General features: G+C 45.3%; 1 protein-coding gene across 1 annotated transcript in view; it reads right to left on the reverse strand.

Moving 5' to 3' along the window:
* LOC122814512 overlaps positions 1–14468 on the reverse strand; it is a 393708-nt gene that overhangs the window by 166671 nt on the left and 212569 nt on the right. Inside the window, exons 4-5 of the mRNA XM_044087086.1 lie at positions 4506–4635; positions 4146–4379 (exon numbers count right to left, since the gene is read on the reverse strand). Of these exons, the coding sequence (XP_043943021.1) occupies positions 4146–4379; positions 4506–4635 (364 nt within the window). The remainder of the gene's footprint in view (positions 1–4145; positions 4380–4505; positions 4636–14468) is intronic.

A 14468-nucleotide genomic window follows, 5' to 3' on the forward strand; every position in this document is an offset into this window, starting at 1 on the left:
CACCCAGGAGGTAGATGGGCCCGCTTTAAATGCCTCCAGAAATACGGACTCATCCGAGGAAGGTTTTTGGGCAGACCCCCCCCCCCCAATACGCAACATTTCCATGATGTCTCCAAAGGAGACATCCTCGGGGGGGTGACCTTGGGGAACCTTCCCTTTCCTCTAAGTCCGTATCTGTGGTGACGGACTCGGGGGAGTCCATGTGCCTCCTTTTACACGTCCGTTTATGAGGCACCTCTTCTGTGGGACTACCAGAAGAGGGCTCGTCAACAGCCTCTTGTTCCTCCGAGGGAACCAACTGGAGGGTCTGAGCAGGCTGTCCCGATGGAAGGATGATGGAAGGTAGACCCGTATGCAGTGAGGGAGCGGAAGGATCCAAAGCCCGGGTCGGGGACCTGGAAGACCTCGACAGTACCCTCTCCACTACCTCGAACGCCGAGGGAGAACTACTCTCTTCCGGCCCCGAGAGCAGTCTCCTCGGCTCCGAGATAGGGATCGGGGTCGGAGCCGAAGCCATCGGATCCGAAAGGGAGGTGCTCTCAGACATAGGAGGCGCCGAAGAGGCACCCGCTCCCACGGATCCGACACCCGGCCCCAAGAACTCTGATCCGAGATACTCGAGGGTATGGTCGGCGTCGAGAAGGCTTGGGCCACTGGCGCCGACAAAACCCCAGCTCCGAAAGGGCCTGGATCCGAAGACTCCAAAACCCGGATCCGGGTTGAAGAAGGAGAAATCGGGGCAAATATTGAAGCTGCACTCCCCCCCTGTGGGGGGGGGGGGGAGGCAAGAGCACCCCCATCTGCATTTGGGTCTGCAGAAACCGACGCATCATCCTGTCCATATCGGCGTCGGAAAGAGACCTAGTAGATCTAGAGAAGGTCATAGAGGTGGGCCTGGAAGGCCGCCTCGACGACCTCGAGGGTGATCGGAGCTCCTCCTCCAGCTCCGGCAAGAAGGAAGGGGATCGGAGCCGAGAAGGAGAAGGTCCGGACACCCTTGGGGGCGATTTAGCAGTCTTCGATGGCGGAGCCGAGGGATGAGGCTCGGCTCGCCTCTTATGTCGGTGCTTCTCCCTGTGCTTTTCCCTAAAAGGAGAAGACTGAACTTCCCTCGTACTCAAGGCAACAGTGGGAGGTTGAGTCCCAGCCTGAGTCGAGGGAGTCAAAGGTGTCGAAGCTACCTGGGCAGCCTGCACCTTAGAGGGAGAGGAGGAAGAGGCCTCCTCCGGGGGAAGCAATCCCGCCAGAATAAGCCTGTTCCTCCTGTCCCTCACAGCCCGGGGGTTGAAGGCTGCGCAAACCTGGCAGTCTGAAGACAAATGGGCAACCCCCAGGCATATAATGCACTGAGTGTGGCCATCAGCTGGGGAAAGCTTATGGCCACACCCAGTGCACTTAGAAAAAAAAAGCCTTATGGCCTTCGGCCATTTTTCCAACACACGCACTCACACACCCAAACACCTAGGGGAGGGTTAACTAAACCAAAGCGCCAATCCCGAAAATAAAAAAGGGCAGAGAAACACTCTCTCAACACAATACACTTTTAAATTGTCGAAAACTTAAGAAAAAAATCACTTCCCTGCTACTAAAGCTCAGGAGCTCTTCTCATGTTGCTTGTGATCAAGCCGCGGCAAAAACGATCTAAGGTAGTGTGGTGGTGACAGGGGATTATGGGTAGAGGGGAGGAGCTAGTAGCTCGGATCTTGAAGCTTGGAAAGCTGCCGGTTGGATCCGAGGTCGGATCCGAGACCCCACAGGTTTCAGAACAAATGAAGTAACTACTTCAGATCATTTTATTTATTTCACATTTCTTAACCAGACTAGACCAACTGAGTTTGCAAACAAAACCATTTTCATTGGGCCTGAGGGGAAAAGCCCCAGCAAACATAAGTAAAGATAAAGTGACAATACACAAATATTAAATAACAATCACAATACAAAATAATTGTAAAAAAGAAAAGTTTAACTATTTGCATTGCATTGATAGTAAGCAACCCATTTTCAGTGGGGACTCAAGGGGAAAGAGTCCCAGCAAACAAGAAAAAATTATGAACATTAAGGGTTGCACTCGCAGCAGTGGTCCCTTGTTCAAAAGAAGGAAAATGTACCGACATTGATAGGAAGCGGGGGGAAAAGAAAAATAGTGTGAAGAATTGGAGGGGGAGAGAAAGGAGGGGGCTATAGTTGTAGAATTGAGGGTTTAGGAGGTTAGTTTAAGCAGAAGTTACTAACAGAGAAAGTTAGGAGATGCAACAGGTTATACAGTAGAACAGACTATATCTTCCAGAGAAACCTAACAGCAGCCCAATTTCATCCCAAATAACACACCTGTTAATCCTAGGTCCACTGATGTTTATTTTAAGCGCAGGATGCTCTATCCATGACGTTTCAGCTGCTGTGTTCTCATTCGACACACCCACATTATTCCCTCCGACTACCACTCTACTCTCTATGCTTCTCCACACGCCTGTTACACAGGAAAAATGAGATCTACATTCACAGCACCTTGGGAATAAATGAAGCCTTTGTTGCCTTAAAATCGGTTAGTCCTTTGACTGCAAATAACTCCAATTGCTTACGCTTTTCTTGCACCTTGGACATTACCGGTGCATTCTGCTCCTAACTTCTAGGATTATCAGTGTACCCCACATTCAGCTTGGCAGTAGTGATCTGCAAGTTACTCAAGCACCTTTCCAACGCTCTTCTACCAGGACAGAACTTTATCCTCCACTGGTGCTTTCCCGTTAAACATATGCACCATGACAGTATTACACAAACCTTCATGTCTGTTGTCACTGGCTCACAAAAGACATCCTTACTACTGCCTCTGCTTGCCTCCATTACACCACCATGACTGTATTAAACCTTCACGTCCATTGTCACTAGCGCACAACAGCCATCCTTACTACTGCCGCTACTTGCCTCCATAACACCACCATGATGATATGAAACAAACCATGTCCATTGTCACTGGCACACAACAGCCATCCTTACTACTGCCACTGCTTGCCTCCATAACAAGACCATGACGCTATTAAACAAACCTTCATGTCTGTTGTCACTGGCACACAACAGCCATCCTTACTGCCGCCGCTGCTTGCCTCCATTACTTTGCTCCTGCCCTCTGAACATTTAAACAGCAACCCTCCAGTTCTGTCAAAAAATATTAGCAGAATTTCTCAGGTTCCCTAGGAAGGGTATTAGCTTATGAGATGCAGTATCTCTTCTTCTGCTGTTTGAAGAAGAGCTATATTACAAGTTGAATTTATGGCCAATAAGATTAGTACATTAACTGCTACAACCTTCTTGGTTTCTGTAGTTAGAAAATGAGAGAATATGAGCTTGTTTAAGAACTTCTCGATCTGTTGTGTGTATATGAAAAAACAGATTTTGATCAGCAGAGTAAAACACTGTTGTGGTTACTATGGAAAAGTGATTTCCATATGAATTTTCTACTGTAACCTTCATGTGCAAAGTCTCTGCAATCCTCCTAGAAGCATTACAGCTGTCTGGAGTTAAAAGCTTATGTGCTGAAGAATAATCAGTTCCAGAGGTGGCAGAATTAATTCTGGAGGTTTTGTTTTTTTTTGTTGGATTGAGCAAATACATCACCATAAGCATGGCGAATACAACCACTTTGTGCTAGAATGCAAAGGATTTTTACAAATGAAAAAAAAAAAAAAAACTCTGACATGGGCAGGACATGTAAATTTACACAGACTGGGACCAGAACTCCGGACTAAACCCAAGACCGTGAAGCTATGAGGCAGTGATTAAGTACTGAGTCACTATGTGAACTATACCCTTTTCTTACCCGAGTGACTGCAGGAGCACCAGCATGCATATGATCATTCTGTGTGCAGAAACAACATCTGCCATGCCTCACGTCATCACGGTCACAGACATCTTTCCTTCTCACCTCCACCAGATATGGACAGCTTCTAACCTCCTAATGTGTCCCCCTTTCTGGGGTAAACAACTTACCCATCAGTCTCTCATGTCACCCCTCCTAAGATACACCACACAACAGCTTTAGTTCACTAATTTGTTCTATTAGTGTACCTTGGGCTAACATAGTCAGATACAGAAACACTGGGGGGGGGGGGTACTATGAAGGACAATCACAGCCTGCAGAGATTTCTTACCAGTAAGATAAGCAGAGGGTCCTGGCTTTCCATCTGGGACAGAATCCTGGAAATTTTCTCTTGAAGTAAGTCATTCTGCTCTTTAATGTGCACCACAGCTTCCTCTGTCTTCTTCAGTACACTGTCAATATCCTGCCTCAGCTGCTGTATTAGCTGCTGTTCCCTTTCCTGGAGGAACTGGTGCAGTCTGGCAAACTCTGATGAGATGTGCAGTTCTAGGTTTGCAGTACTTTCCTGGAAAAATATTCATAGTATAAAACAAAGAACAGAGTGCTTTCCTAGGAAACATTCATGGTGTAAAACAAAGAATGCTAACCATAGCAGCAGCAGTTTCCAAAACAAAAAAATGTAATGTCTTACTAGAATGTTTGAAGCCGTTTGCTCCTTCTTGTTCTGCTGCTTTCGGAGTTCTTCTGCCTTCAATTCTAAACTGGTCAGAGCAGCTTTTAGTTTATCCTGAAATATCAGTAAAAATTCTGTGTAATGTTTTCTGGCAGAAACAGCAATTCCATAAATGCATGCATTAGTGAAACAAATTTTCAGTGGCAACAAAAGGAAATTAGGGGACTTTTTATTCAAGTTCTAGCTACAGCAATTCATGTTGTCTCTAGATATGTACTTGCATTTGACAAAGCTGCCCTCCTTACTTGCAAAGCTTTCTCCTTTACACAAGTTTGGTGCGAGTCCAGGGTTGCCAGATGTCCCTATTTGAGCGAGACTGTTCCAGGATCAGCAGCCCAATCCTGAGTCCCACACTGCCGGTTAAAATCCCAGAGATTTTGATTGTTTCTTTCGATTGTTTCTTTCGATTGGCTTTTTTGATTAGCCTTTTGATTGGCCCGTATGCCAGTATACAAGCCAATAAAAAAAAAAAATCGCAAAAACTGAGCTACTTCTGTTTAAATGTGGAACTGACTGATGTTCCACATCAAAGACCTTTTTTTTGGTCCCTACCTGTCCCTTTACAAATCTGGCAACCCTGGGTATGACTAGTTTCTAGCTGACCATTTTCTGTGAGTTCTTTGCATGACAGATTACTGTTCAGGAGACACCTGGGCAAAAACACTCTATACAATGTCTGCTGAACAATACTCTACACAAGTCTTACACTTGTAGCCAACATTCAGAATGCACTTTTAGAGGTTACCTTTGATAGTGTGCATGCCCCCAAGATATTTTCTTCTTTAAAAAGAATAAAGATAAGAACTCAGTTGCTGGGTTAACATGCATTACCTTTTGGAAGCTAGACAGTTGCTGCAGTAAAGTGCCTATTTCTACTGCAAGGGCAAGTAGTCATGTGATTAGCCAGACTTCTGACCCAGTCTTTCTATATCCTTTTAGAATCCATCATCCCTCTTTTCCCATCTACAGTTACATCAGTGACTACTACTCTGCCTCTTTTCTGAATATACAACGCTGTTCTACCCCCTTGTTCACCTCATCCTGTCCATTCCAAATCTACTTACACTTTCACTGTACCTTGAACTAACCGTGCCATCAGCCAAGAAAGTGTACAATTATACTCTACTCTATGGGGCAAGCTATATGCTACACATCTCAATCTTCTCCCCCACCCCCACCCCACCCCCAGAGTCATGATTTTTCTTGAGCCGCAGGAATCTTCTGACCATCAGCCACATCTTTCAAAACCCCATCCCCTTTAGCCCACAACTTGGCCTGCCCCTCAGTTTAAGAGCATTCCTAGGCAAGAGCATGCACCTTACACTCCATGAGAAACGCACACAAGTGAGGAAAGTTCTGAAGCAGTACGCGGTTTTGACAACTGCTAGAAGTTTTGTATACTAGGCCTAAAATGTTATTCTGCTGGCAGCAAGCTTTATGATGTTTCCTATGCCAAGTGCAGGGTGGGTGCACATTTCCAGACACACATACTCAGCTGGAGTGCTCAACCCCCTGTGCACATGGGAAATACTACCAGGCTTACTCTTAGCCAGTACTCCTGTGGTAGTAATAACTAAATCCCCTCTCCGGGAATACCAGAGTTTACATTGGTCACCAACTCCCACCCTTTCCTGGACAGCACCTCCATCATCAGGATTGCTAACTGAACCCATGTCATCAAGAATGCAGTCCAAGCTTCATATGTTTGAGTCAGCCAGCCAGTATTTTCTATCCACATCCTGAAATTACCATTCAACTATCTAATTCACAGTTGACCACTATTAACAATTCCCTTTTGATAACTTTAAATGTGGTGTGACGCTCCCCTCTTTACCTTGGGTCAGTAATCAAGGAGCCTCAATTCTCACCACCGACACTGGCGAGAGGCAGTCACTAAAACAGGAATGGTTTACACAGTATCTCAAATGCAACTCTCTCCATACAATTTCCCCCAAGTGCACACAGGGAACACACTCCACTGGGACTGGACTCTTTCCAGATCCCAAACAAGACCCACCTTGGAGCACTGTGTCCCAGTTCCAAGTATCAGGCACACATCTAATTTTTCACACACACACACACACACACACACACACACACACACACACACACACACACACGGGAAAGGATAACACAGACTCACCAGCTGTGTCCCCTCTGTCCAGATTACAGGGTAGCTGCCATCAGCCAAATCTTGTAAGAACCTTAAAGTAGGTAACCAATTATACTGTGTCAAATTAATACGCATATGAATGGTAATGTCTGACCGAAGCAGTAAGGCTGTTCGAAGTGGCCACAGTGACACTGAAATAAACACAGGTACTCTGATATTAAAAGTATTCACTAAAAGACCAGCCACAATGAAAAGGTATAAAAATATTTAATAAGAGATAATAAAAACAGAAAACAGAAAAATACTTAATATTTACAACAATCGGAGTTTTCAGTCACAAGAAATATATAACATCTCGCATGCAGAAAAATAAATGCTAAACTAATCTCTCAGTACTTTTCCTAACTAATCTGTCCCTAGTTAACTCACTTAATATCACAAGGGAAGATGTGCTGCTGAGATGCTCACTTCCACAAGGCAGGATGAGATACTCCAAAGAACTGGACAACTAACTACTGAACAACTGAGCAACTCTTACTGAACTGTGATAATTGGAATAAGACAAAAAAAAATCTGTCAAAGGAAAACTAAACCAAAAGGCTGCTGCCAGAGTTCTATCATTCGGCTGGTAAGAGAATTACAACATATCTAGTCACCTGACTCTGGCACTGTTCACATTCAAAACTCATTCTGTTCATGCTGGTGTGAACGACCTGAGACGTACCTCCCTGGACTGCATGAAAAGAGACAGAGGAACTCTCTGATTATGTAGCCCAGGCAGGTATGACCCTAACCCTGAGCAGTATCCTTCCTTCACCAAGAATGATGCCACAATATAGAGACAAGATGATCAGCTTTAACAATTGGCTTAATGTCTGGTGTCATTCAAAGGGGATCCAGTGTCTGTCTGCCTGGGATGACATGCTTGACAAGCCATGCTGCTTCGCAAGGGACGGCTTGCACCTGTCACCCCTGGGATTCTGGATATTGGCTAAGGCTCTTGCCACCCCCATAGTGCCTTTTTTAGGCAAGGCTCAAATTCTAAACCTACCACCCTAGAAAACAAAAATGGGAAGAAATTGAGGGTAATGCTGCTCAATGCCAGAAGTCTAAATCTCAAAATGCACGCACTCGAGGCCCTTCTCAGTATGGAGAACATCGATGTCTGTGCTGTAACTGAAACCTGGTTCAAGGCTCCTGAGAGCACCCGGCACTATTAGGTTTTACCTCATATCATGCGTTCCGCCCCAAAACCCGGACCACACCACAAAAGGAGGGGTGTATCCATATTCATAAAGGATACCCACACCTCCAGGTTGGTGGCAACGCATCAAGCTCGAAACCATCCAGGTGCAACTAACCATAGGCAAAACTGCTCTACAAATTGTAGCATGCTACAGGCCACCCTCTCAAACTCAGGAACCCCACACAGCCTTCCTGAAGACACTGGCGGGTATAAATGTATCTCCAAACACCATCATATTGGGTGACTTCAACTACCCGAATATAGACTGGGAACATTACTCAAGCCCTAACTTTCTAGCCCAACGGTTCCTGGAGTTCATAAATTCAAATGCCATGGAACAGCTAGTCACTGTTCCCACGAGAGGAGAAAATATACTAGATCTCATTATCACAAACATGGGGACAAAATGCTCTCACCGGAAGTATATCCCTCATTGGTGAGATCTGATCATAAACTAATCTCACTGGAAATCCACATCCCGCCCCCACCCCAAACAAAAGACCACAGTGAAGAACTTCTCTAAAGCAAACTTCACACTACTCAAGACTGGTGTGGTATCCTTCAAGGCCCCTGAGCCAGTGGAAACCACAACCCAAGCTGCGGAAGCCCTTACAAATGCCTTCTATGAACACCTCCAGGACTGCATGGATCAGGCAATCCCAAATAAAACAAAGACTCTTTCCACAAAGGGCAAACGTCCAGTCTGGTGGACCCCAGCCATTAACAAACTTTACAATAAGAGGAGAAAGCTATTACATGATAGAACAAAATCCATAAAAGGGAAGTCACCCCTGATCATTATTAGTAAAAAAAATATGAGCACTCATAAAATCAACTAAGGCCAATTTTGAGAGAAAAACTGCCATGGATTCAAAGGACAATCATAAGGCCTTTTTCAGCTATGTTAGGAACCTGGGTGAAAACTCCCAGATATGCTCAGAATTAGTCCAAAATGATACAAAAATCACTGAACCCACAGACATTGCCAACATACTGGCAGACAGGTTCAGTGAAAACTTCACCCCCCTCTCCCCCCCTAAAGGAGAGATAACTATCCCAACGGAGTGTAGCCTCCCAGACATCTCAAATGCGCAGGTGAAAGCTGCTCTCTCTAAAGCTAAAAACCCAGCATCGATGGGACCGGATGGTGTCCCCGGCTGTGTGCTACACGAGCTAAATGAGGAATTAAACCCGCACATAAGGCAGCTGTTTAATCTCAGCCTTACCACAGGATACGTGCCCAAGGAGTGGCATACGGCAACTGTGGTCCCACTCCACAAAGGCGGTGCTTCTAGGGACCCTGGTAATTACCACCCCATAAGCTTAACAAGTCTAGTCTGCAAAGCTATGGAGAGGATCATAATGGAGCTCATAAACAAAGATATAGGGGACTTGCAGACATTGGACCCGACCCAGTTTGGCTTCGTCAAGGGAAGATCATGCCTTTTGAACTTGGTCGACTTCTTCGAAACAGTCACCAAGGCCATTGATGAGGGAAAGGCAGTCCATACAGCCTACCTTGACCTTGCAAAGGCTTTCGACACAATACCCCACTCTGGTATTGTAGAAAAACTTACCAGCTTAAATGTAAACCCATATGTCACAAGATGGGTTGCAAACTGGCTTAAGGACAGAACCCACAGGGTTAGAGTTGCTGGCGCTATGTCAGACTCCAAGCCGGTCACAAGTGGTGTCCCACAGGGCTTGGTCCTTGGCCCCTATTGTTGGCATCTACTTCTCAGAAGTACAGGCCAACATGGGAGGACTTTGGCTGACAAAGTTTGCAGACGACTGCAAACTGGGCCATAGTGGAAAGTGCATCGGACACGGATATCCTTCAGAAGGGACTCACGGAAACAGATAGCTGGTGCCAGAGCCATGGCCTGAAGTTAAACGCCAAAAAATGTATAGTCATACCCTTCGGGAAAAACAAGGTAACCCCAAGCTACCATATAGGTGGCAATCCACTAAGCACAGAAGAGGTTATCAGGGACCTGGGGACCCATGTTGACAGTGGCCTTTCTTTTGACACTCACGTTGCTAAAATGGTTAGAAAGACCTTCTACATTGCCCACCTGATCATGAAGGGATTCACATCCAGATCTAGTGAGGTCATTGTTCCCCTGTACTCTTCACTTATCAGACCAATGATAGAGTACAATGCCCCATTCGGGATGCATCTCGCCCGACATCTGCAGCAATTGGAGAGACCCCAAAAGTTCCTCACCAAAAGGATAAAGGGACTCCAAAATCTGTCATATGCTGCCAGAGTGAAGAAACTCCAGCTCTATTCAGTCGCATACCATCTGCTCAGAGGTGACATGTGCCTGACATACAAGGCCATGTCCAACCCGGAATTAATGGACATGCTCCACCTCAAAAAATCCAAATCCACCAAAACCACTAGAGCAAGTGACTTAAACCTTAGCACGGATATAAATAGGACGCGCTGGAGGGACAGATTTATCACTCAGAGACTCCCTATGCTGTGGAATAGAGTCCCGGTCCATGTGAGGCAGAGCACCTCACTGGCTCTGTTCAAGAGAAATCTTGACCTGTGGATGGGAGATCGTAGGTTTACCCTGGGAATCATCTCTGTGTCACTGCTGGACAGAGGCACAACAAACTAATGGGCACAGTATTTTTTCATATAAGGGGTGGCGTAAGCCACAAAAATTTGGGCTAGGCTTATAAATGCCTTAGGGCAGATAGCCTAGTATAAACCTATGAACCTATTATTTATATATATATACATATATATATATATATATACGTATACATACATATATATATATATATATATATATATATATATATATATACACATACATATATATATATATATATATATATATATATATATATATATATACACACACACACACACACAATATATATATATATATATATATTTTTTTTAATACAAGCATTTGTACAAATTAATATGACAGTCAAATGACAAGACTATTTACAAAACTTCAACCAGTCATGCTGGTATATTCCACACATGCACCATCTCACCTCTCCTGAAACAGCTGGCAATGCCCAACATCATCAAATCTCTCTCATTCTTTGAAGACTCAAGCTAGTTTTTCAAGTGACCCTGTCTTGACAGTCCGTCATCATTGGCACTGTTGACCCCACTATGGTACTACACTGTCATATCATATGCCTGCCGCCCTAGGCTCCACCTTAATAACTTGGCATTTTGCTGGCTGGCACACTGTAGCCAAGTTAAAGGATTATGGTCTGTAACAACAGTGGATTTCCTTCCATACAGATAAGGCTGAGGTTTCTGCAGTGCCTGTACTATGGCTAGGCATTCTTTTTCTACAGCCGCGTAACTTTCCTCCCTGGGTTGGAGTCTAAGCTGAGGTATACAACTGGATGTTCTTCTCCCTCTGAGGAAACTTTGCTGAGTACAGCCCCCACCCCATGGTTTGAGACATCTACTTGTACAACAAATTCTTTGCTGTAATCTGGACTGGCTAACACGGGGGTCCTCCCAAAGCCTCTACTTTCATGACCCTTCCCAGTTCCCCTTCTACAGGAAGCCTAGTATCTTCTGACAATGGTGCCTCCCTGTCAGCCTGGGCACCACCCACTCACCTCTGTCCTTACAGTCACCATGTCTACGGGAACATCAGTACCTACCAGCAGCTGTGGCTCACTTTCAGGCTGACTGCTACAAGGTAGCTCCCTCCCTGAAATAACCACATCACCAGCCCCAGCTTCTAGCATGGGGTCTGAGGTGAACCCCGGCCAAAGGTATTTGGAATGGGGTCCCTCCTAAAAGTAACTTGGTGTGGACTACCCAAGCAAGTCCTGCTCTTCTTTAACCACTGCAGGCTTCACAATGGTTATGTCAGAAGCTGTCTCTCTCTTAGCAGTGGCCTGTCTTCCATCCAGTAAGATAGGATACACTCCAGTCATAGTTTTGGGGGTTCTCTCTGCTGCCTCCAAACTTACCACCGATGGGCAATTATTCCCACTTACTGGCGCCCTAGATTTTGTTCCCCACCTTGCTTCAGTGGACATTTGTATGCTACATGGCCCCTCTGGTTACATTTAAAACATCTAACCATTGATCCTGGCCATGTATCTGAACTAGTGGCTTCCCCTGTAGACTGGTAAACTCTGTTGGGCCAATTTAGGCTGCCCACCATGGGTTCCCTTATAATCCCTGTGCAGCACTGGGTATCCCCTTCTTATGCAGAGATGCTCTGCTTGCCAAGTACAGAGCCCCTTTTCTCCCCAACTCATCTGCAGAGTTACATTCTCGGTCTGCCAACCAGATTCTCATGTCCTCAGCCAAAGTGCTAAGGGCTTGTTCCCTCACCAAAAGGTCTGCCAGCCTTTCCAAAGTGGTGATCTGACAGCCACTTACCCACCTATGAAAGTAAATGCTTAACTCAGCAATATAATCACAAACACTCATCTGCTTCGAGTCTAATCTCATTAAACTTTTCTCTATAAACTTCATGTGCCAACTTAAAACAGTCTAGCAAACATTGTTTTGCGTTTTCATAATTTAAACAGTCGGTATCCGATAATTTAGAAACAGCAGTTACAGCTTTACCATGAAGTAAGGGGATCAGAAACCGTACCGAGGGCTCTTGGTCAACATCATACTATTAACATACCCTTTCAAATATATGAATAAAACATTCAAAATCAGTATTCTCTTCAACTATCGATTCTGGGGTTCGGTTACTGTCTTCCCCATTACCTTCAGGACTCTGTTGAAGAGTCAGTATCTCCTTCTCATGCTGACGCGGTTTTCCTTTTCTTCAACCTCCATATGTTTGGCTTCCAGTTGCAGTGTTAGTCTCTCTTCGGTCTCCAAGCATTTGACCTCCAGTTCATGCTGACGCTTCTTCTCCCTTGCCTCAGCCTCCAAATGCTGCAGTCTCTCTTCAGCCTCCATTTCAAGTCTCCAACTCAAGATGGATTTTTAAGTCCTCTCAGGAAAAGGTGAACTGTCGTGTTTCCGAAGACTGCACATCACAAGACCGGACTGGCTATCTTCCTGGCTGTTAGACCATGCTGCAGTTGCGTGTAAGGTTGAAATCATATCCTCTTTTGTCAAGCTGGCATACAACAGTTCACTGGCTTCGCACCCCTAGGCCAACTGATTCTTTGTCAGCTTGCTATAGTCTTCTGTTGACTTCTTTGCCTGCTTTCCCTGACTAAACTATCAAAAATAAATAAAACTGCTGTGACACAAACTCTGGAATGTTTACCTTGTGGCTGTTGAGAGTACACACACCTTCAGTGACAACTGCTTACAGGCTACTGAAGCTCACCCAATTCCGCTGCTCTGACACCAATACGTGATGCATCCCTCTTTACCCTAGGCCAGTAATCAAGGAGCGTCAATCCTCACCACTGATACCAGTGAGAGGCAATCACTAAAAAAGAACAGGAATGGATTTACATAGCGTTTCAAATGCATCTCTCTGCATACAACACAATTTCCCAAAACACCACGCAAGGAACATGCTCCACTGGGAATAAACCATCTCTCCAGATTCCAAACAAGATCCACCTTGGAGCACTGTGTCCCAGATCCAAGTATACCAGATTACACACACACACACACAAACAAACACACACACACACACACACACACACACACAAACACACACACACACACACACACACACACACACACACACACACACACACACACACACACACACACACACACACACACACACACACACACACAAACACACAAACACACAAACACACAAACACACAAACACACACACACAAACACACAAACACACAAACACACAAACACACAAACACACAAACACACAAACACACAAACACACAAACACACAAACACACACACAAAACACACACACAAACACACACACAAACACACACACGAAAGGCTGACAGATTCAACAACTGTGCCCCCTCTCTTCAGATTGCAGGCTAGCTGCCACTAGCCAGATACTCTAAGGCTATTACAAAGGGTAACCAATTATACTGCTGGATGGGAGAAAGGAAATTCACCCCAGGGATCACATCAGTCGTCAAATTAATACCGACGTGAATGGTAAAGTGTGACCAAAGCAGTAAGGCTTTTCAGAGTGGCCACAATGACACTGAAAAATACAGGTACTGGGGCTCGTGGGCCTCAAACAGATGCCCTATGTAGCTCAACTAAAGAAACACCAGCTCTACTCGGTTGCTTACCGCCTGCTCAGAGGTGATCTCTGCTTGACGTACAAGGTCATGTCCAACCCGGAATTAATGGGCATGCTCCACCTCAAGAAAACCAAATCTCTTAGAGCCACGCCCTCCAGGGATTTAAACCTCAGCACAACAATAAACAGGACATGCTGGAGGGATAGATTCCTGCCCCAGAGACATCCCTCGCTCTGGAATACAATCCCAATTTATGTTAGGCAAAGCCCCTCACTAACTCTCTTCAAGAGAAATCTTGACGCGTCGAAAGCCAACACATTCTGGCTAGGCTTATAAATGCCCTTGGGCAGATAGCCTAGTACCTACCTATGAAAAGTATTCGCTAAAAGATAAGCCACAG

This window comes from Protopterus annectens, chromosome 10.part0 (assembly GCF_019279795.1).
Source record: "Protopterus annectens isolate FY-2018-M chromosome 10.part0, PAN1.0, whole genome shotgun sequence".
NCBI classification, from domain to species: domain Eukaryota; kingdom Metazoa; phylum Chordata; order Ceratodontiformes; family Protopteridae; genus Protopterus; species Protopterus annectens.